The sequence below is a fragment of the Pongo pygmaeus genome, chromosome 3 (assembly GCF_028885625.2).
Source record: "Pongo pygmaeus isolate AG05252 chromosome 3, NHGRI_mPonPyg2-v2.0_pri, whole genome shotgun sequence".
NCBI classification, from domain to species: Eukaryota; Metazoa; Chordata; class Mammalia; order Primates; family Hominidae; genus Pongo; species Pongo pygmaeus.
In genome coordinates this window covers 90,319,224-90,341,661 of record NC_072376.2, presented here as the reverse complement: position 1 = coordinate 90,341,661, position 22,438 = coordinate 90,319,224, and the positions used below count along the sequence as shown (strand labels likewise).

The 22,438-nt window shown below is 41.1% G+C and overlaps 1 protein-coding gene across 1 annotated transcript in view; it reads right to left on the bottom strand.

Moving 5' to 3' along the window:
- FRAS1 (Fraser extracellular matrix complex subunit 1) overlaps nucleotides 1-6,615 on the bottom strand; it is a 466,621-nt gene extending 460,006 nt beyond the window's left edge. The window contains exon 1 of the mRNA XM_054485882.2: nucleotides 5,519-6,615. Coding sequence (XP_054341857.1) covers nucleotides 5,519-5,594 — 76 coding nt within the window. The 5' untranslated portion in view covers nucleotides 5,595-6,615. The remainder of the gene's footprint in view (nucleotides 1-5,518) is intronic.
- Nucleotides 6,616-22,438: the final 15,823 nt, after the last annotated feature.

The following is a 22,438-nucleotide window of genomic DNA, read 5'->3' as shown; positions in this document are numbered from 1 at the left end:
GGAGACTCAAGTCAAAATGGTGTAGAGCTGCTGAAAAATTATATCATTAGGAAAAGGAATTAATTCAATTTGAGTTGCTCTGTATTGTATAATTCCAAAAGAAATAAGTTTTCCCCTCTGAGAGCTTTCCTAACACAGAACAGTTCTACCCGGAAGGCAGCTGCATGAATGAGCCTCCATTAACATAGCTTCCAAAACCTCATTTCTACGCTCTTGAGAAAATAAGCATTCCCGTGTGATGCCCAGTCCTATCAAACATTTATCATCACCCAATACCAGATGCAGCATCCAAAGCAAGCATATTTCTCTCATACAGCCACCAGCAGATGAAGTTGAGGGGTTTGTTGACATGGGTACTGGGTGTAGCTTCTGGTTGAAAGCCAGAGTGGAGGTCTTTTCACTAATCTGTCAGTTCACATAATATGGAAAACAAAATTACTCTCTCCACTCATTATTTTTTTTTCTTAAGGAGTACAAGAATGATTGCAGGTCTATTTGATGTTTATATTTATGGCAGGGAACTTTAAAGAAAATTCCGGCTCAAGGTGAATTCTGTGAGATAGTGCTGATCTAGAAGAAGAAATGAGCCTCCCTCAAAGGAAAACTGAGGAAAAACCAGAGACAACAGGAGTAGTTCTCTAACTATGAACGATGCCAGTTTCAGGGCACAGAATGCAGCTGAGATGCCAGGTAATTTAAGTTCTAACACCTCACAACCTGTGAGAAAGTGCATAAAGTTTTGCAGGGTGAAGTAATTTTATAGTGTCAAGAAGGAAGCCCAGATCCTGAGACCTGAGCTGCTCTTTTCCTGTGTGGCTGGCTCATTTCTTGCAGGTCACGTAGACAAAATGTTACTGCATAAAATTTAAACAAGTAAATGTCTGTTTTTAATCCCTTTTGCACATTATAATGTACTCCTTTATGAGATGACTGTATAAAATCTAATATTTTTGGAGAAATTTTGAGATATAATTTGCATACATCCTGAAACCATTGGTAAGCTGAGTAAATTAGAGAAGTTAAATCCAAGCACGACAAAATGTCAGACCCATTATTAGTTCAAAGAAATAGTGGCAGATACAACCATTAAGATACGAAAAGATTTGGAGAGCATGGTACCACAAAAACATGACTCATTAGGAACAAGCAGCCACAAGTTGGCATTTAAATGTTCAGGCTTTATGTTGTGTTATAATTCAGCATATGGCTGTGTGCACTGTGGAATACTTAAAATAGAATCACTTTCTGAACTGACAGGACAGCTCATGTCCTGATTATTGTCAACTAGGATTTAGATCAATTAATAGAGTAGTTAAAATGAAAGTGGGCCAACTGTTTTGGAACTACGGTAAGATTTGGCATGAGGCTCCAACTTTGACATGTGGTAGTCCCCTCCCCTTCTCTGAGCCATGTGTTAAAGAATATTTTATGACTACTTGTGTGAGTACAGTTGGGTGATATTGTCACCCAAGTCCATAACAGTGAATACGGATGGCTGGGTCCTTACTAAAGGATGTACACTATATAAGGAGAGTAATGCCCAGAATCCAATCTTCAGAGGGCAATGGAAATATAATTGATGAAAATAAGAGTCCACAACAACACCTCTTTATTTCCATTGCCAGGTAATTACAAAAGCCAAAGGATGCAAAGTTACAACAATCATCTAACGTTTCCATACTGAGAAACCCACCAAGGACCAAATGTTCTCATATCACTACTGCTATTCAACTGACATTAACGATTTCTAGATATGCAAACTCCTTGAGCGCGGGAGTTTTTTTGGCTTTGGTTTTGATGTCTGTACCCACCTACCGGACATAACCCGGCACATAACCTCTCAATAAAGGCTTGCAGAATGAAAGAATTAGGTTACTTTTTTCCAGCCAAGGTCTTCTCTTCCCAACATTGAGTTTCAAGCATAGAGTCTCTCAGTGAAACAACTCTGCAGCCCAGAGTGCAACAACTACCCTAACTCACCCATAAATAAAATATATTGTCTATCAAATGATCCTCTTCAATGTAACCTGTTAAATGGCATTTATAGGAAAAACCTGGGATTCAGGGTTTGTGGGAATGGCTAAAATCACATGGAGAGTGATGGGACACAGACTAAAGCTCAATTCTCTTAACCTCCAATTCAATGATGTTTCTCTAACCCAAGGCAACTGTCTTATCTAGTGTAACTTCACAGGACTTCCATATGTCAACAGAACTCAAGACGTTTCTCCAGAAAAAGCCATGGTAGAGTTTCTCTGATTCAGAAAGCAGCCATGTTAGAAGCTTCTTTGTGACTTCTTGATTTTATTAAGTTCTGAAGTCATAGCATTAATACTTTACCAGTTTAGCAACATAAGGCTGTATAAAATAACACTGCCAATAATTTGCTTATAAAAATTTATTTTTCTTTTGATAATTAAAATAAAATTTAGAGGCCAGGCACAGTGGCTCACACCTGTGATCCTAGCACTTTGGAAGGCCAAGGCAGGCAGTTCACTTGAGGTCGGGAGTTCAAGATCAGCCTGGCCAACACGGTGAAACTCTCTCTACTAAAAATATGAAAATTAGCTGGGCATGGCGGTGCACGTAATCCCAGCTACTCAGGAGGGTGAGACATGAGAATCGCTTGAGGCCAGGGGGCAGAGGCAGCAATGAGCTGAGATCGCATCACTGCATTCTAGCCTGGGTGATACAGCAAGACTCTGTCTCAAAAAAAAATAATAATAAAAATAATAAAATTTAGAACCAGAAAATTGCAATTGACCACAAATAATGCAGCAAATACTGATCTCTATTTCTTCTATGTTTGATGATTAGCCAAAGTATCTTAGAGCTATCACCTAATTGACCTCATTTAGTAAATGACAGAACTATAGCACAAAGAAGTTAGATGGTTCATTCAAGGTTAGTGAGCTAATCGGTTCATTCAAGGTTAGTGAGCTAATCAGAGGCCAGTCCACCAGTTAAGCTTAATTCAAAAGAATATAATTTGGCAACACTGTTCATCTGACCAATTTTTTGAGCACTTACTGTATACTAGGAGCTGAACTGAAGATATAAGAATTAATAGGAGCCATCCTAACCCCTCAATAAGCACACAGCTAAGTGAGGAAGACCAAACCCATACCAACCACAATTGTTGTCTCTGTGCACTGAGAAGAAAACGGCAAATTTTGCCATAAGCTGGTCAGCAAAGGTGTCACAAGGTACATCCCATCAAAAGAAGTATACATGTGAATGTCTCTTTTCTATTTTTAAAAATTATTCTCTAAGCTGATAATAAAAACTTGAGGAGGTTTCTAAGATCCTTGAGGTTTCCAACCTTGATCTCAATGCTCTTATTTTTTAAAGAAAAAGAAAACCTTGAAAGAACCAAACCAGAGGTCTCATCAGATGATGAATGTTTTTTTGTCTGTGGAAGTGATATCGCTTAATTAAACTAATTAAATGAGATAAAGTATGTAAAGTTCTTAGCAAAGTGCCAGGCAAACAATACCTGCTCAATAAATGGCCATGTTCATTCATTCATTCATTCATTATTCCATAAGCACCATTATGATGTGGGTGGAAACTCTCAGACATCTATCAATTTATCAGTCCAATTTGTGAAATGGCTGTAGAATGCTCTGACAGTAAAGTAAAACAATAAGAAGCAAAGTTTCCAAAGATTCTTTGGAGTAATATCCACACCCTCTCTTCCCCCCCCGTCCCCCACCCCGTCCCCACCCCCGGCTTTCTGTGCTTCGCATCCCCCCATCCCCACCTCCCAATCTAAAGATTCCGCACTTCTTAAACTTGGCCCACTGGATCAAGCAATCTGCCAAAGAGCGCACCCTGTAGGCTCTTAATAATAATGCCTTTTGTTGATTCCAGAGTTTTGGTTCCGAGAAGCTGCACCATTCCAACTGCTCCTTGGTGAGCTATCCGGGAGTGATAGCACGTTTTCTGAGTTGCTGGGATAAGACTCTAAATTTTAAAAACTGCCACCAAGTGAAATTAATTTTTCTAAGTACCAAGTTCAGGTTTGGGTGGCCTGGGATGACTCTCTCATCTGGTTTATTATTATAATCAAGCCCTACAAGCTTTTTTTTTTTTTTTTCCCAAAGTACGCGCCCACACGCACATAAACAATAAAGTTATATTTCTACAGGACTTGCACTGTTGGGAGAAGGCTGCACAGGCCCCAGATGTGCCTTTCCCGGAGGTTATACACATTTGACACACATCCCGGAAGAGTGCAGAAGGCAGCACCTGGACCCACAGGAAAGTCCCCCACTGCTGTGCGTGGATTCCCAAGGCCTTTCTCTTGGGAAGCCGGCAAAGAAAAGGCAGCTGCTCCAGTGACTGGAGGTCGACCCGAGGCAGAGCTTTGTCCTCCCCGGGCCTCCCGCAGCCCCCAGTCCTGAGCCGGAACTCGACCCCCGGGAGCCGCCCCGCGCCCCTTCCTAGGCACTAGGGCGGGGAAGGCGGCCCGCCCCGCGCCCGCCGCCGCCGCCGCCGCCGCCGCCCAGCCGCGGCTCTGATTTGCGGCTGGGCAGGCGAACTCTTCTTCCCGCAGCTGGATGAATAATGAATGGAGCCGGGAGGGGAAGCCGAGAGCCAGGCGCTGTGGATTAAGCCTTCTTCCTCCCAGTCCGCTGGCTCCCTTCCCCCTCCCTAAGCACTGGCGGGGCGATGTCCCTGGCTCCTCGGAGCAGGTGGGAGCTCAGAGCGCCTCGCGTCCCGGCATCCCATGACCCCAAACTCTTGATTTACTTATTGACTCATTTATTTGGCTGAGCCCGGATTGCATTTGATATCATGGCGACAGCTACTCTCACGGCTTCCTTTTCTCTCCTGCGGCTCCGGGGTTTTACACGTAGCTTGGAGCCTCGGAGGAAAACCAGGAGGCGGAGGGTGAAGTAAAAGAATGAACCTAAACTCTTATTAACCACTTTTGTTCTGGGAAGCAGGCAGGTTCGTGCTTCTCCGTACTGGAGAGATTTCTTTCAGTGCAACTGAACTGCCCACGTCCAGAACACGCTCCAATCAGTTATAAAATCCTAACTGGACTCCCCAAAAGTCTTTTTGGGGAGACTAACTGAGGTAAGAAGGGCGGGAGAGCGATGGGGCTTTAAGATGAAAGATTGTATGTTTCTTAGGAACAGAAGTATTTTTAAACAGGTAAGAGCGATTGTTCGCTCCTCACCTGTGCTCCATGCAGTTGCTTTCCCTTCGGGGAAAGGTAGGTGGTGGAAAGAAAAAGGATCAGTTTCAGAGATGTCACCTCCGTCGGCCACTCACCCACCCAAAAGCACTTAGGGCAGAGAGGGAGGCCGTTTCGGGGGTGTAATCCGAATACAAAACAATCAGGAGTAGGAATCTTATCAGAAAAAGCCTACTCCTGTTTCACTTCCACCTCACCCTTCCCAGAAAAACTTCCACCCCACCACAATACCATAAAACCTGCTGAGATTTTTAAACTGCAAGATCAGTCACACATACACACGCGCGCGCGCACACGGCACCGCTCTCTCACCTTCGGAATGATGAGGCAATACTGCAAATTCCGCCAACGCTAGGGCCAGCCCGAGCCACACTTTGAGGACACCCATCGCCGCCTCGGCACCCACGATGGAAGAGCCCAGCCTTCAGCATCCAAGAAGCAGCTCGGCCAAAACGCTGGCTCCGGCGCTTGGAACCCGGGCGCACTGAAGGTGGGGAACCGTGGGCCGTTACCTCCGGGAAAAAGAGATGGACGGGCCGAGAGCGACACTCATCAGCCCGGAGGCGCTGGAGCGGGCTGGGGGTTCAATTCACTCGCTGCTCAGGCAGAGAGCGCGCCGAGCTCCCCCGCAAGGCAGGACGCCAACGTGAGCTTTGGGAGAAGAAGAGGAGGCAGAGCACAGTTCTCCGCGTCAAAATTTCGCCGGAAAGTTGCTAGTCACCGGCTGATAGGATCTTCCAGCATTTCCCTCGGGCTAGACCCTTCCGCTCCCGGGTCCCCGACAGTGGAAATCCTGGCTCTGGTTTGTCCGAAGCAGCTTTTTAAAGTTCGCTTGGCACCATACGTCGGCGCTGCGTCGGCACCGCGGGTCGCCGGGAGCCCCGAAAGACCCACCCACACCCACTCCTTGGTCGGGCCACCAGGCTCGGCAGACCTCATCTGCCGGGGGCTGCTCGCTGGAAACTTTGTGCAGCGCTGAGGGCAGCTCTGGGGACTCGCCCGCGCTGCAGCCGCACCGCACCGCCTTGGGCTGCGCTTCCTGCAGCAGACTGTTGGGAAGCTTCCGAGGAAAGACTGGGGGGCGCTGCTGCTACTTTCTCGTCCCCGCCCCTCGCCTGGGTGAAGAGGGCTGAGGGGGCGCGGCTTGCTGCACACCAACACCCACCTCCGCGCTGAACACCCCGGAGCAGGTCTGCAGGGTAGAGGTGCAATGATTACGGGAGTGGAAGAAGAGCCATAATTTTAATTGCACGGAGCAAAAAGCTAGCGAGGCTGGAAAAGACCCCCAAACTCAAGGCCACTCGGGCGAGAGAGCCTGGAAACGCCCAAAATACGCCGGGTCTGGACCCCGCGTTTAAAGGACACACGTTCAGCCTTCCTCTAGCCTCCCTTGCCTCCTTCCTTTCTGCTTTACTCGGTGTGAAAATGGACCCAGAGACTCGGAGCTTTAGCAAAGATTCCAGAGTCACGTGGGGAAAGGGAGAAGCGAGGAAGGGGGTGAGGGGAGGCCGAGAGAGCAACCTGATCCCTTTATTCATTCTGCTGGAGTTCAGATTGGCTTTGTCTGGGGAGGAATCAAAAGTGCTCATACCGGGGACGGAGGGGGTGGAGATAGGTTGCACAGTTCTTGCTGAGGCACACCGGAAGGCAGATGAACCGTGTCCACATCCCTTGTTAGGCGAGGAACCGATTCCGCGGGCTGGGGGAGCGTGTGCCCACATCAAAGGCCCTGGGGCTACCTCCCACCCCCACAGCCCGCCACTCCTGCTGGACTAAGTGCGTCCGGGGGACCTGATTGATCCTTTTTCCTCGCTCTGGGACCCTCAGGCTGTTGCATCCTGGCTTTTACCAGCAGCCCAGGAAGATCTTGGCGTGTGTGTCCTAGGCGGAGCCTAGGAGCAAATGCACCTTTCCCTTTCCCTAGGAGACTCTGTCAGTGGAACACAACGCGGTCTGGGAGCTGTGGGTCCAGCTGCGCCCCCAAATGCCAACGGCTGGGAAAGTAACATCAGGACACGGCCGACTGGGTCGCGCACTTGAAGAGCAGAGGCCTTGATTCCCCGCCAGGACTGACTGACGGCAGCTATTTTTATAGGACCGAATAAAAATAGCTGGTCCACGTTTAATCGTTTTATAAGGGAACAGTTGCATCAGAGAGATGCTGACTGGGTTCTGATTGGCCCAGAGAAGAAAAGTCTCGGGTCCCTCAATTGAGTCGGGATGGGCCAAAGTGTTAGAGGGGAGTTTGCAGAAGCAGTTGCATGAGCTGTGCTGACGGGGGTCCCACTTGTTTCCAGTCTTCACGAGCACCATAACGCGGGCCCACGTTCTAAGGTGCACTGACGCCACTTGGAACAATTCACTTTTCGGAATAACTGGAATAAGTTGAAACTGGCAGGTCCCTGCCAATGTTACTATTCAGCCAGAACAAAGGAGAACCTCTGACAACCTGGCTCTGAATCTTAAGTATTTGGAGGACCCAGGGTTTGCACAATTCGCCCTCAGTCTCTCTGTTGAGCTGTGGTCATTCTAGGGACAGAGGTTGTATCATCTTTGTATAATTGAAGCACATAGTAGGTGCTCTTTAAACATTTGTTGAAATAATGGATTAAGTGCCTGAGAGCAGCGGCCATATCAAGGGGAGCTGCGGGCCTTAACCTCCTCCCAAAAAAAGACCCCTCCCTTTTTATTTAGAAAGTAGGGGCTGTGCGGTGGCTCACGCCTGTAATCCCAGCACTTTGGGAGGCCAAGGCAGGCAGATCACTTGACGTCAGGAGTTCAAGACCAGCCTGGCCAACATGGTGAAACCCCATTTCTACTAAAAATACAAAAATTAGCCAGGTGTGGTGGCACCTGACTTTAATCCCAGATACTCTGAAGGCTAAGGCACCAGAATCACTTGAACCCGGGAGGCAGAGGTTGCAGTGAGCAGAGATCTCACCACTGCACTCCAGCCTGGGTGACACAGCGAGACTCTGTCTCAAAAAGAAAGGTGGGGCGGGGCGGGGGGGTTGGAGGACATCTTCTCAATCCATGTAAAGTGATGTGCAAATTCTAACTCAGCTTCCAACACACTCTGGCAACCAGATTGTCACCCTTAAACCCCCTCCTAATTTTGCGGCTGCTACTGAATGGGAGTAACTTAAACCGTTTGTTCTCTCAAAAATCAACAATTTGATTTTATTTTAAAAATCAAGCTGGGTGCAGTGGGGTGCACCTGTAGTCTCAGCTACTCCAGAGGCTGAGGCAGGAGGATCACTTGAGCTTGGGAGTTGGAGGCCGTGGTCCACCATGATTACGCCTGTAAATAATCACTGCACTCCAAAAATCATACAATTATGGTACAGGTCTCAATAAGACATGTTATACTTGCTAATTGCAAATATGCTACTTTTCAAAAAGGAAAAGCAATAAATAAAGGGAGAATAGCACTACCAAGTTACCCTGAATTAATCATATGCTGTATTTATTGGATTTATATATAACATCCCCCCTTGACCACCAGTCCACCACAGGGGCACTCACTGGCCCTCTCACATAGTCCTCCCTCTGCCCTAATTAGTCAAGGGAGAAGGCAGCCTGAGTCCTTGCCTAAGATCACTTGGAAGACCAAAGGGTCAACCAATATTTCTGTAATGTTAGGCATATCTAACACCTTCTATGGCCACTTCAACTGAAATGATGGAAAAAGAAATTATATGAACCTAACATATTTCATTATGATGAAAATTTAGTAAGCATGTTTATGGAGATGCACCTAATCATAACTAGCTTATCTCTATAAGTTAACCTCCACAAATGACAGCTTCATGCTTCCTCATAGGAAGTTGGTAATTCATTAGCCAGAGATATTTGGGTCTATATCTTCAGTCCTCTTTAGTTACAAGTCCCGATTCCACACCTTTTGTTAATATGTCCCACAATATCTCCTTGGATCAGCCCTGCTGTCATCTCTTCACAACTCCCTGTCCTTGTTGCTGCCCATTTCGGGGAATTTATTTATCAATTCCTGCTGTAAATGATAATAATAACAATGATAACACATATCAAATATTTTGTGCCTAACACTGTACACTTTCTCATGTAATCCTCCAATAACCATGTGAGATAGGTGCTGTTATTATTTCCATTGACAGGTGAAATAACAGATGTTCAGAGAGTTAAGTAATCTATCCAAAGTCAGACAGCTAGTACATGACAACGCATATTAGAGCAAGAAATTCTAGCTCTCATAACAGGCAAACTCCCAAATCATAGTATCTTAACACAAAAAAAGTTTATTTCTTGAATAAACTGGGAATTGGTGACTTCTTCTAGTCAGGCCATCATGAAACATATGACACCCATGGCTTCTGCATGGGGTAATGAAAGAGGCATTGCAAACTTTAAGGGCCTCAGCCCTTCCTGTCACAGTCCAATGACAAGAATGAGTCTTGTGACCCCTATCTACTTATAAGAGAGGATGGGACACATAGGGGAACACATATATATTTAGTGAGCACTAACTGTACTGCTTTACCCTAGCTCCCATGCTGTTATCTATCTTAACTGTCCTTGGTTATCTATCTATCTATCTATATATCTATATATCTATCTACCTACAGTTAACTATCTTAACTGTCCTTAACTGTCCTTAGCAAAGCCCCAGTTGCACCTTCCCTGATGTTACCAGGGCTCTGCTGACCTTTGTTACAACTCCTCTACAGTTCCAGCAGTCTGCCTTTGCTCTGCTTTCCTGCTCATTCGCTTCGCTCTTTTCACCCTTTCTCCCTCCCATCTCCCTTACCTCTGCTTCTCACTGTCTTTCTTCTGCATAACCCTATTCTGTGTGTTGAGTCTTCTATCACATCTTTCTCCTGTATGTGCCTTCTCTGCTCTTCTTTCAGTTGCCCTGGGAGCATTCTTGCAGTCGTAGTGCATTTGTTCTGCTTTGTGCATTCCAGCATGCGCCAATATTTGTTGCCTTTTTTCTGCTTCAAATAGTTATTCCAAAAAAGAATATTCAAATAATACAGAAATATAAACTGATTGGCTCTGTTATAATCTAGCCCCTCCGCAAGGATAACCACAGCATATACAGAGATTTTCCCCTGCTTAAAGATAATTCCTTTTACAAAAATGGGATTATAAATTACATATAACCTGCCTTCCGCTCTGAACAATATACTGTGCTGTAGGCAAGCCACAAGTTTCCAAGCCAAATCATATTGATCTATGTCATTATTTTTAAGAGCTGCTCTGGTTAACATTGTATTGATATGTCTTCATATATTTCGCCAATCCCTTTTTGAAGAACTTTTAGATTGTTTCTAATTTTTTGCCATTGTAAACAATACAACACTAAATGTCCTTATAAAAGCCCTTTATGTACTTACCCAATTTATTTCCCTGGAATAAACTTTTGTAGGTGAAATTGCTGTGCCAAACCATGAATAAAAAGTTTTGTAGGTGAAATTGCTGGGTCAAAGCATGCTTATTTATCGTTTTGATATGTATCATTTAATCTGCAAATCACAAAAGATAAAATAGCACTTTTCTGAACACCACTTATTAGCTGTGTCCTCAGGCATTTTAACCTCTCTGAGCCTCGAATTCCCTGTCTATAAAATGGACATTATAATAGTGCCCACTTCACAGGAATTTTGTTTGCATTAAATAAGACAAAAGTACCTGACTCAGGTTATCCACTTAACATATGTTAGCCAAGTAAAATAGAGGTATTTTTAAAATCTGCGTTTCTCTGCTCTAATGAGCAGATGTGAGCTGAAACACCTTTCATATGCTTATTGTACGTCTTTGTGTGTGTGAATGGCCTGTTTATAGTGGGTTCTTTTTCAGTGGGTTTTTTGTTTCTATGTAGAACTGTAAGGGTTCTTCACATATTCAGGATATTAATCTCTTCTCTGAATTTGGATAATCCCTTACTGAAAGGGAGTAGCTACTTACAGTTTATTTTTGTAGGAATCTGTCATTTCCTCAGCAGTGTCACTGGAAGTGCATGAAAGATTAAAACCAAGAAAGCTTTATACCTAAAACTTTTTTCCTGGAATAAAATAACCAAAAGGTCCAAGGATTTTTGTTGTTGCTGTTTTTTAAATGTGTTTGTTTGTTTATTTTTCCCACTCAGGGCAGTTACCCAGCCCTTACACACTGGTTTGGTGAAAGCTGTTGTCTCAGGCTAGGGTCTTTTCTGATTGTTTGGTGCCACTGCCTCACCAGTTGTTAAATATTTTTAATATCACCACAACACAGCAGAAACACAACACAGCAGAAAGCCAAGTGTTGGAGGTCACTGAAAATGCCAAATGGTCACAGCAGCCAATAAAGGAAAAGCAGATAGATAATCTCAGCACATTTAATCAATTTCTCTCCTTACATTTTACAATGGCTTTTGTTTTCAAATAAATGTCCTACAAGACTGGACCTGATTCATCTTGCGCTTTACGAGGACATCCTTACTTGCAGATTTTTAAAACTTTATTTGTTATTCTCTGTATCACTAATTATCTTCTAGTTGCACCTAGAACACCTTGAATAACCTACTTACCTAATCATTACTGGTAATGAATACAAGACAATCAAGGCAATGAGAAAAAAATTAACAAAAACTTTATAGAATCTAATTTTTTGTTTTACTAATCACCCAGATACCATGTGAGCTGTATATTCCTATCTATTCAACTGAAAGAACTGAGACGAGCCCAGAAGTAAATATGAGAGGTGAAAAAGAAGGCAGAATTTCCAAATACTCTGCTTTTGCTTCAAATAAGAAGGTATTCCAAAATAGACACCACCTCTGCCCCTGCCCCAATTTATACAATAGATTATTCTGGACAACCTATAATAGAATGTGTTGAGTAAATTGCAAGACCTCCATAAAACTGAATATTACATACAGTAATTTAAAATGATACCTTAGAAATCTATTTATTGGCATGGAAAGATGTTTCTAAACTGTTGTTGACTGAAAAACATAGGTGACAAAAATAATAATATAGAGAATGTTCCTGTTACTAGTCAGCTCCAACTACCATAACAAAATACCATCAACTGAATGGCTTAAATATCAGAAATTTATTTCTCATCATTCTGGAGGCTGGGAAGTCCAAGATCAAGGTGCTGGCCAATTCAGTTTCTGGTGAGGGCTTTCTTCCTAGCTTGTAGACAGCTGCCTTCTTACTGGGTCTCCACATGGCAAAGAGGATATGGAGGGAAAGAGAGAGGGAAATCTTTCTCCTTTTGTAAGGCTAGAGTCCTACTGAAGTAGGGCTCTGCTGTTATAACCTAATTTAAACTTAGTTATCTTTTAGAAGCTCTGTCTTCAAATTCAGTCATATTGAGGGTCAAGGCTTCAACACATGAATTTGAGGAGACACAATTCAGTCCATAGCAGTTACCTTGTTTTCACTTATACACTTGTACTTTCACACACTTACATACACATATCTCGAATGATATACACCAAAATATTATCTTTGAGACTCCAGGTGACTTTTAATTTCTCTTTTTAGCTTATCTGGATTTTTTTCATTTTTCTACATTAAGCACATACTCACTTGTGCAATGAAAAATTATATTAGAGCGATTTTCAAAAAACAGAAGAAGCCAATTCAAACGGACTATATGTGGCATTACTGTCATAACTAGAAACTAAGGCTTATCTTAGAAAACGTTCAGATTGGGCTCAATTTCATAATTTAATAATCATAAAGGACATGAATTCCTTCTTTCTTCTCACTCTGCCCTTGTGACAGACATTACTAGTGCTCACCAACATTTCTGGAATACATAGGCTATTACATTCTGCTAGCCTACTCACAATTTGGTGGGACCACGTGGTTAAATCTAGACCTGCACTGTCCACATGTGGCTACTGAACTCCTGAAAGGTGGTTAGTCCAAATCGAGATATGCTGCAAATGTAAAATACACACCAGATTTCCAAAATTTGACATACAAAAAGGAACATAAAATATCTCATTAATTTTTTATATTAATTACATGTTGAAAATTTTTGCATGTATTATGCTAAGTAAAATATATTATTAAAACTAATTTCACTTGTTTATTTTTACTTTTTAAAATAAAAATGGCTACCAGAAAACGGGTTAATATATGTCCATACACACCTAGGAGAATGGTTCAAAAACAAACATACTGATAATATCAAGCACTGGCAAGGGTGTGGAGCACCTGGAACCCTCATATATTTCTGGTATTAATAAAAAATTACACAGTCACTTTGGAAAACTATTTGGCAGTTTCTTATAAAGTTAAACATGAACTTATCATATGGCTTAGCTATTCCACTCAAATAGTTACTCAAGAGAAATGAAAGCCTATGTTTACACAAAAACCTGTACATGACTGTTTATACTGGTTTTATTCGTCATCAAAAACTGGAAAAATACCCCAAATGTCCCTCAACCAGGAAATGAATAAACAAACTGCAGTACATCCATAAGTAGAATACTATTTAGCAATAAAAAAGGAACAAACTATTGATACACATCATAGCATGGATGAATCTCAAATGCATGATGCTAAATGAAAGAAGCCAGACAAAAAATGACATATTCTATGATTCCATTTATGTGATATTCTTGAAAGGCGAAACCATAGAGTCAGAAAACAGATCAGCAGTTGCCAGATAGTAAGAGTGGGTGTACCTGGTTAACTACAAAGTGTAGTGCACAAGGTGACTTTGAGGGGTGATGGAACTGTTCTAAATCTTGATTGTAATGGTAGTCACATGACTGAATGTGTTTGTCAAAACTCACAAGCTTACAAAAAGGATAAATTTTACTATTGGCAAATTATGCTCTAACTTAGACATTAAAAAATAAATAAATAAATAAATCTTAGCAAACAAGAACCACCTTCAAATTTAGTAATAACAGTCAGGCACAGTGGCTCATGCCTATAATCCCAGCACTTTGGGAGTGAACTTGGAGGATCACTTGAACCCAGGAGTTTGAGACCAGCCTAGGCAACATAGTGACACTCTGCCTCTACAAAAAAAATTAGGAAATTAGCCAGGTATGGCGGTCCATTCCTATAGTCCCAGCTACTCAGGAGGCTGAGGTGGGAGGATGGCCTGAGCCCAGGAATTGGAAGCTGCGGTGTGCTATGATTGTACCACCACACTCCAGCCTAGGTAACAGAGCAAGACCCTATCTCCCCCAAAAAAATTTTTGATAATAGCAACAACAATCAACAATAAATGTGATAATATAGTCAAAATTATTACATATCTGGCTTGCATTAAATTTCCACCAGACAACACTTTCTTAGGCAATAGCAAAGTGTTACTTTCTGTGTTACTTTGGGCCCAAAGCTCTACAGCAACACTCCCTTCCTCTGCCTCAGTGCAGCCAGAAAACGATGATGGTGGCATGGTAAGATGGTGGAGCCTCAGTCGGCCCAAATCCCCAAAAGGCTGTGTGGAAAGGCCTCTGGCAACACTTGCTGGAGAACTAGTGTGAGAAATAAACTCGGTTTGGCTAAGCAACAGGGATTTTGGAGCTGTTACTTTGGCATAACCTAGCTTATCTTGACAAATGCTGCCTGCCACTGTGTCAGCTTCATCTTCCGCTTGGATCTCACTTTTAGATACAAAATAGTTGGCAGCAATTCCCAGCACTATGTGCCTTTTTTTTTTGGGGGGGGGGGGGTCCATTCTACAAAGGGTTAATCCAAAGCTATTGAAGAAAAGCAAGGAAACTATTTTCTTGTGAACCCCCAGCAAACGTTTGTTTTTTGTTTTGTTGGTCCACATTCACTCCCAGGCTGATCTCTGAATCAACATGTTTGACCAAATTTGAGATTTCACTACTAGCTAAGACTTGAAGTTTGAATTATATCACATGCCCCGACCCTACAGTGAAGAGTAGGGTTAACTTCCCCACAAATTAAGGTGACTAATTTGTTGTCCAAACAAGATACTTTAGAGAGCAACAGAGAATGCTGTCAGTAATTATGTCAGGATAACAAAAATGCAAATCAGGACTCCCCAAAGCACCTGGCTTCCTGGGGGAGATGTGGATAACTGAATGAAAATTGGTAGTTACTAAGAGATGATAATGGTTACTGGGGAAACAACCACAATAATCATTCTTAAAAACCATTTTTAACCACATATCTATAAAGAAAACAAAGAGGTTGTCGGGGTACTCATTACCAGATCTATTGTCTGTGAGGGAAAACTGAGTAGAGTGCAAAGCTTGCTCCAGAAGCCAACTTGTTTTCAAGGTGTTCTTTCCAATGTAACAACACAACTAGGAATCAGCATTGGTGAACTTAAGCCTCCTAATGTGTTCTGGGTCTTCCCATGCTCCATCACCAAGGTTTTATAGAGAACTCAGAGCAGAAATGACAAAGAACAACTTATTCCACCTTCTCAGAAGTAAACTCGAGGCTTTGAGATTACGTTTATTGCAATCCAAAGATATTGGCCTCCACAAATCTAGGAAGAAGAGACTGTGTTATCTCACTGAGCCCAAGAAGAAACACCTAGGATGCAGTCTAAGCTTAAGACTGGTTGACTGGCCTCAGATAAGTCATTAATAAATCTTCTAAGTCCTCTTCTGTAAAAGGGAGATAATATTTAGAACCTACTTACCAAACCTGATTGTGTTGAGGCTCAAATTAGGAAAATGGATATGAAAATCTTTTGAAACATTAAGAGCACTATGCAAGTGTAAAGCATTATTATTAGGAACTTTCAACTAGGTCAGGCGTTTTTATGAGCAAGGCAGTTTTAGCAGTATGAATAATCATCCTGTTGTAATTGGATATGTAAATGCTCCCAGAGGTCTATTTCAGACATCTATTCAGATAGTTCTAAACTGATGACAATGTTGATGATGATGATGATATTTCTCTAGACACGAATGAAAAGCAGGAAGCAAGGATAGATGATATCATACGTGGACCCATGCAAGAAGGCTAAGTACCTCTTAGTGTCTTTATTGTTTTTAACATTTTCAGTGATGACAGAACCAGAGCCATTACTTTTACAATCAAGGTGAGTCTGATGTGTTTGCTTGCCCTAATCCATTAGCTTTTAATTTTGCTATTTTTCTCTCTTATTTTATGAACATCTAGTAACAGCCAAGTTGCAATAAGTCTGACTTTGGTGCCCCTGGAGTGATTCAATCTTAAAATGATTGTAGACTTTGAAAAGACAGGGAAAAACCGGCCATAGGTTCTCATGGGAGTCCCCTGGCAGACAGACAGTCCTAAACCTGCTGTCATTTTTAGGAGGTTATAGAGTTGAGAAATATTTCCCCTGTGAGCACAAGACAAAAAGAAGGTGGGAAAGCAGACAGTGAAGAGCCATGACCCTGTGTCCCTTCACATCTTGTTTAGAACCAAAAAGTATATGGAATGCAAAAGTGCCTCCAAGCTTGGAGAAATGTTTCCGTTTCCTTGAGTTGGCTCCCTCATGTAAGCTTCAGCATCCCTCTTCAGATCTGCCTTTCAGCTTCTCCTCACCAAAGTGTAGCAGCATGAATTTGAATCAACATGCATCAAACGTGGCAGTGGTATATAAAATCTAACTTGCATTGAAGTAAGGCCAAAGCTTTCTACAAAGTGTAGATATGCACTGTCTTAATTTGCATATGGTATTCTAATCAGGGAAAGGTTTGCTATAAAGAAGAGAGCTCACTCCAATAAGTAAAAGGGAGGAATCTGTATAAAAATGAAATTAATTTCATAAATAGCTAAGGACAGAACAAAGTTTACGTACATATGTACCTACATGATCTAGGTACATATCCAACATCATGATTTTTCTGTGCTCTCCCCTCCATTGAAAAAAATACAATTAAACATATACTCTTTTTTAAATTTCTTTGTTAAAAAGAAAGATAATTGTTTTCATCCACAACTGTACTTTTAAATCCTCTTATAGTCAGAGTACATTAAAAGACTTAAGCTTTGAATTGAACTGGAAAGTTGTTCATATGATGCTACTTTACATAATCAGCAAAAATAACCTGTTATTTTTATTTTCAATATAAATATGGGGATTCCATACGTGGCTATCTATACCAGTTAAATTTTTTAAATATCTAATTAACAGACGCCTTAATTCGCATTTTAATGGCATAAAGCACTTCACCCAGAGTAATGCCTGTCTAACTTGAGCAGTTGCAGAAGTCCCCAGCTAGCCTGTCTTCCCAGTGCCCACGTGATTGGAAGGAAGCCTATGTGCATTTACCCATCGAACTTTTTACTTAGCCAATCTCTGGCATCTCCAAATATGTATAGTCATATAAACTACAGTTTACAGTTACTGAAGAAATACACATCAGCTGCCTGTAATAGTCAACTTAGTCATTTTATAAACAAGAATAGACAATCATAATCAAAACACAGTAATAAAAAACAGTTTAAATTAAAATGTAAAGATTAACAAACAATATAACTGATCCCAAAATAACAAAAAAAAAATCGTCAAAGAAACAGAAGGAAATTTTTGAAAAGATTGAATTAGTATCTTCAGAGTTATTTGAAAGGACAGTATTTCTATAAAGCAAGCACTGGCAGCTATTTTTAAAAGAGCAGCTAAGAACATAAAAGGTGTTTTGGAAAATAAGTATATAATTCACCAAATAAGAAAAACCTAATAGGAGTTCTGAATAATGAAACAAATAGCTGAAGACTTCAATCAGTTACCTGCAAGATAAAACCAAGGACATTTTCAAAACTTAGCACAATAAAAAAGGAACAAGATAGATCCAGGAGATGCATTATCTGTCTACTAAGAGCTCTCAATGGAGGACATAGAGAAAACATAGGGAAAGAAGCAGTCAAAGAAAGAGTAGTAATTCATGCTGAGAAGATGGAGGCCTGAGCACACATCCCCCTCTCTCCCAGCTGATTAGTAGGATAAAGAGCTAATGTGGAGAGGCCGTTGGGAGTGGAGAGGGAAATGAAGAAAGTGTGGCCTACTTAGAATTTAGTGTCCTACAGGGACAGTTTACTTGGCCTGGTTAGGGCAGTTTCTGTACAACATCATTTACAAAGCTGGAAGGATCAAAGACCAGGCATCCAAGGAGAAGGCCCATCACTCTAACAGAAACTGAAGTGAAGTGTATTGATTTTGCATCTAAAATAAGGACTGGCAGTTTGAGCCTAATAAATGCCCCAATGCAAGAAAACCCTCTAGTTCCACCATTACAGGCCATTCTCAGGAGGAATTGTACCATCAAGCTGAACTGCCCCCTTTTGTGATGCCTCAGAAGAAGAAGCAATTCTCCCCACTCCCCCAAACACACACACGCACAACACACACACTCAAACACACTCAAGAAAGGTGACAGACACTGTGTCAAGTTTCTGCTCACTGTTGGCCCACCAGAAAAGTCATATTTTTTTTATTCTATCTTTTACCCATCCACCACTGATGGAAAGATCCCAGTGATCTGACTTACACAGTTACTATTAAAGGAGAGTAAAAAAAGATTCAAGGTATTATTTAAGGCGTTAAGTAGCTTGAAGGAGGAAGATCAGGACCAAAAACCAGGACAGCAGTCTCCCATTAAGGCAGTTACTGTCCAATCCTGTGAATGCGAGGACTTTTTTGCTCACCTATGGCAGTGGATATCACAAAAATTAGGCATGGACCTTATTTTTTAGCTCATCAGCTATTGTGTTAGTGTTAGTATTTTATGTGTGGTCCAAGAAAATTCTTCTTTCAATATGTCCCAGGGAAGCCAAGAGGTTAGACACTCATGGTAAAAAAAAAAAAAAAAAAAAAAAGACAATTTCATAAAATGAAGAAAGAAATTAATGACATACAAGAAGATATTGGTAAGTGAAGGCTCAAAACACTAAAAATATTTGTTTGAAAAACAAAAACTAAAACCATTGTACTTGAATTTAAAACTTCACTAGAGGAACACCAAAATAGAGTGGATACTTCTGGAAACAAAATTTAAAATATGAAAGACCAAATAGAGAAACTATGACAACAAAGCCCTGAAATATCAAAGTTGGAAGTCACAAGACATGGAGGACAGATCCACCAGAGCTGAAACAAACAAATAAATAAAAAAGGTCATTCCAAGATATGAAAAGGGGTCATACAAAGGAGGAGTTTAAAAAGACAACAGAAGAAAGATTCTGCTTTTCAGATAGAAATGTGCCAGGCATGTGGTGACTCACGCCTATAATCCCAGCATTTTGGGAAGCTGAGGCAGGCAGGTCACTTGAGGTCAGGAGTTCAAGACCAGCCTGGCCAACATGGTGAAATCCCATCTTTACTAAAAATACAAAAAAATTAGCCAGGTATGGTGGTGCGTGCCTGTAATCTCAGCTGCTCAGGAGGCTGAGGCAGGAGAATCGCTTGAACCTGGGAGGGAGAGGTAACAGTAAGCCGAGATCGTGCCACTTCACTCTAGCCTGGACAACAGAGTGAAACTGTGAGAAAAGAAAGAAGGGCAGGGAAGGGGAAGGGGAAAGGAAAGAAGAAAGAAAGGAAGAAGGGAAAGAAGAAAGGAAGAAACAGAAAGAAGGAAGGAAGGGAGGGAGTGAGGGAGAGAGAGAGAGAAAGAAAAAGAAAGAGAAAGAAAGAAAGAAAGAAAGAAAGAAAGAAAGAAAGAAAGAAAGAAAGAAAGAAAGAAGGAAGGAAGGAAGGAAGGAAGGAAGGAAAGAAAGAGAGAAAGAAAGAAAGAGAGAAAGAAAGAGAAAAATGTACCAGGCCTAATTATTTGTTTAAATGATACACATTTTGACAAAATCTGATAAAATCCATGAATGCCAAAGATATAAAACCTATACTTCCAGGCAATCTTTCTCCCTCTCTCTCTCTCTCTCACACACACACACACACACACACACAGACAAACACACACAGATTAATTTACACAGGAAAGAAAATTACAATGGATTTCTCACCTGCAAGTGTGGAAGACAGGGAAAAATATATTTACGTGCTTTCCAGGGAAAAAGAGTAAGATCCAAGAATTTTTTACCAGCCTAGATATCATCCCTATGGAAAGAGAAGTGAATAAATTTATATGATCACAAAATATATTACCTGTGTGTCCTTTTCTGAGAAAACAAAGAAGCAAAGAGAAAATTAATTCAGGACAAACATCTCAAGTTAGTAAAAGACTGAGTATACCAGAAACAATGGTAAGCAAAAAACTGCTAGTTTTTAAAAACTGAAAAAAAAGTTGTTAAAATCAAAACTTCATAATAATGCAATTTTTCAAGTATAAAATAAGTGTTGCTAAGAATAATTTTTAAAAAATGCTTAATTCCAGGAAGAGCAATAATCGAGAATTAAAACTTCAAAAATACCTAAAACGGCTAAAGAAGAAGAAATTTTGAAATAAAAGTTTATTTGAAGATGAGGAAGAGGAAAGAGGAAGTAGTGAAATAAAATGTGAAAATTATTGCTGTATTTTGGTTCTAAAATGTCAAAATAGAGACCAAGAGCAGAATTTTGAAATTGGTATTGGGAGTAGAAACAGAGAGGAGAAAGACCGTGGATGTTGGAAGGAGCAGGGCAGAATTAGGCCTTCATTTTAGCCTAAAAAAGTAAAGAATGCATCTGCTTTTCAAGCATACAGGAAACAGTTATAAATATTGTCCATATATTAGGCCATAAATAAAATCTCAATGAATTCAGGAAGGAAAATACCATACAGAATATATTTGCTAACAGCAACAATAAAATAGGCCTTAAAAAGAATTGAATAGGTTTTGTGTTAAATATACACACTTCAAAATGTGAAAGCACTCCTTTAAATAACTCTTGGTTTAAAGAGGACATAAAAATCAAAGTTTCAAACTGTAATAAAAATAATGACAAAGAAAATTGCTTATCAAACAGTATATGAAGCAGCTCAATGTTGTATCTGAAGAAAGAAATGAAGAACAATTATAGCTTAAGAGAATTTATTAAAACTAAGAAAGGTTGAAAACAAAATAGTTAAAATTATAACTCTAGAATTAAAAATGTAATAATAAATCCAGAGAAATTCAAAGGAATGAAGCAATAAACATAAACATAAATTAATTAAATACAAAACAAAACTGAGTACATAGCAGTAAAACCAAAAGCATATTTTGGGGGGAGAAACAATAAAATGGCCAAGATTTGACAACTTAGAGAAAAAGAGAAAAGATACAAATATAACTGCCTTCTCCAAGACATTAAGAAGGTGAGCCATTGGTAAGGTGAACCCTCATATCCTTGAAGAGTCTGTGGTAGTTATTGTTTGTAGGCCAGGATGGGAAAAGCTGCCGTCCACCAAGCTCCATGAATTCAATGAGGATGACGAGATGCCAGGGTGGCAGGAAGAAAGTGACAGCAGTTAATTGTCAGAGACAAAGCAGCTGTGGTTACTGTCATGTAAGCAGAACCAAAGTAGTCATCAGAATGCTTAGACCTGCAGAGATCTTTGGTGTCGGCTAGTTGATCACAGTGCCCTCAGGACTGAAATAGATGGGCAGTATTAAAGGCTTACTTGATTTGTGAAAGTGGAAAAGCTCTAAGTCTAATGAAAGAACTCTGACTTGAATCACAACAGAGAATTGTGGCCCCTCAACCAGTTCCTAGACCCAGAGCCCCTTGAATGAAGGGAAGACTAGTATTCTCTTGAGGAGGGACCCTGCTGTCCTGTAAAAAATGTATAGGATAAATCGTACCTCTAGACTCCTAAAGAAATGTTGTACCATTTAGCAAGGAGATTGTACATGAGGGAAGGAACATAATTATAATTTGAGGATTTCTGGAATCTTGATATAAGACACTTAGGATTCAGCTGGATAAATATTTTCAAGGTTTATATTGTAATTATTTTGGAGTATGTAATGTCTCCTCATAGGTAGCTGTATCTCATCCTCTGGTGGATGGTGGGTCTCAAGTCTGGTCACAGGTCTAAAAGCAATGCGAGGGAGTGGGAGGAGGTCCTAAAGGGCATCATCATTCTCCTGCAAAGTAACTACCTCAAAGGAAGCCACTGCACAGGTTCACAAGCAAGAGAAGACTAGACTACCTCAGTCAAGGGAGACATGTTGCTCCACACCACCCTAATATCCACCAAAATTGCAATCCATTACAGGTCCAAATCTTATCTAAATATCATCAGCTCAAAAGTCCCAAATCTCATCATCTAAATCAAGTACTGGTGAAATCTGAATATAATCTGCCTTGGGGAAAAATTCCCCTCCATCTGTAGACCTGTGAAACTAGAAAACAAGTTATCTGCTC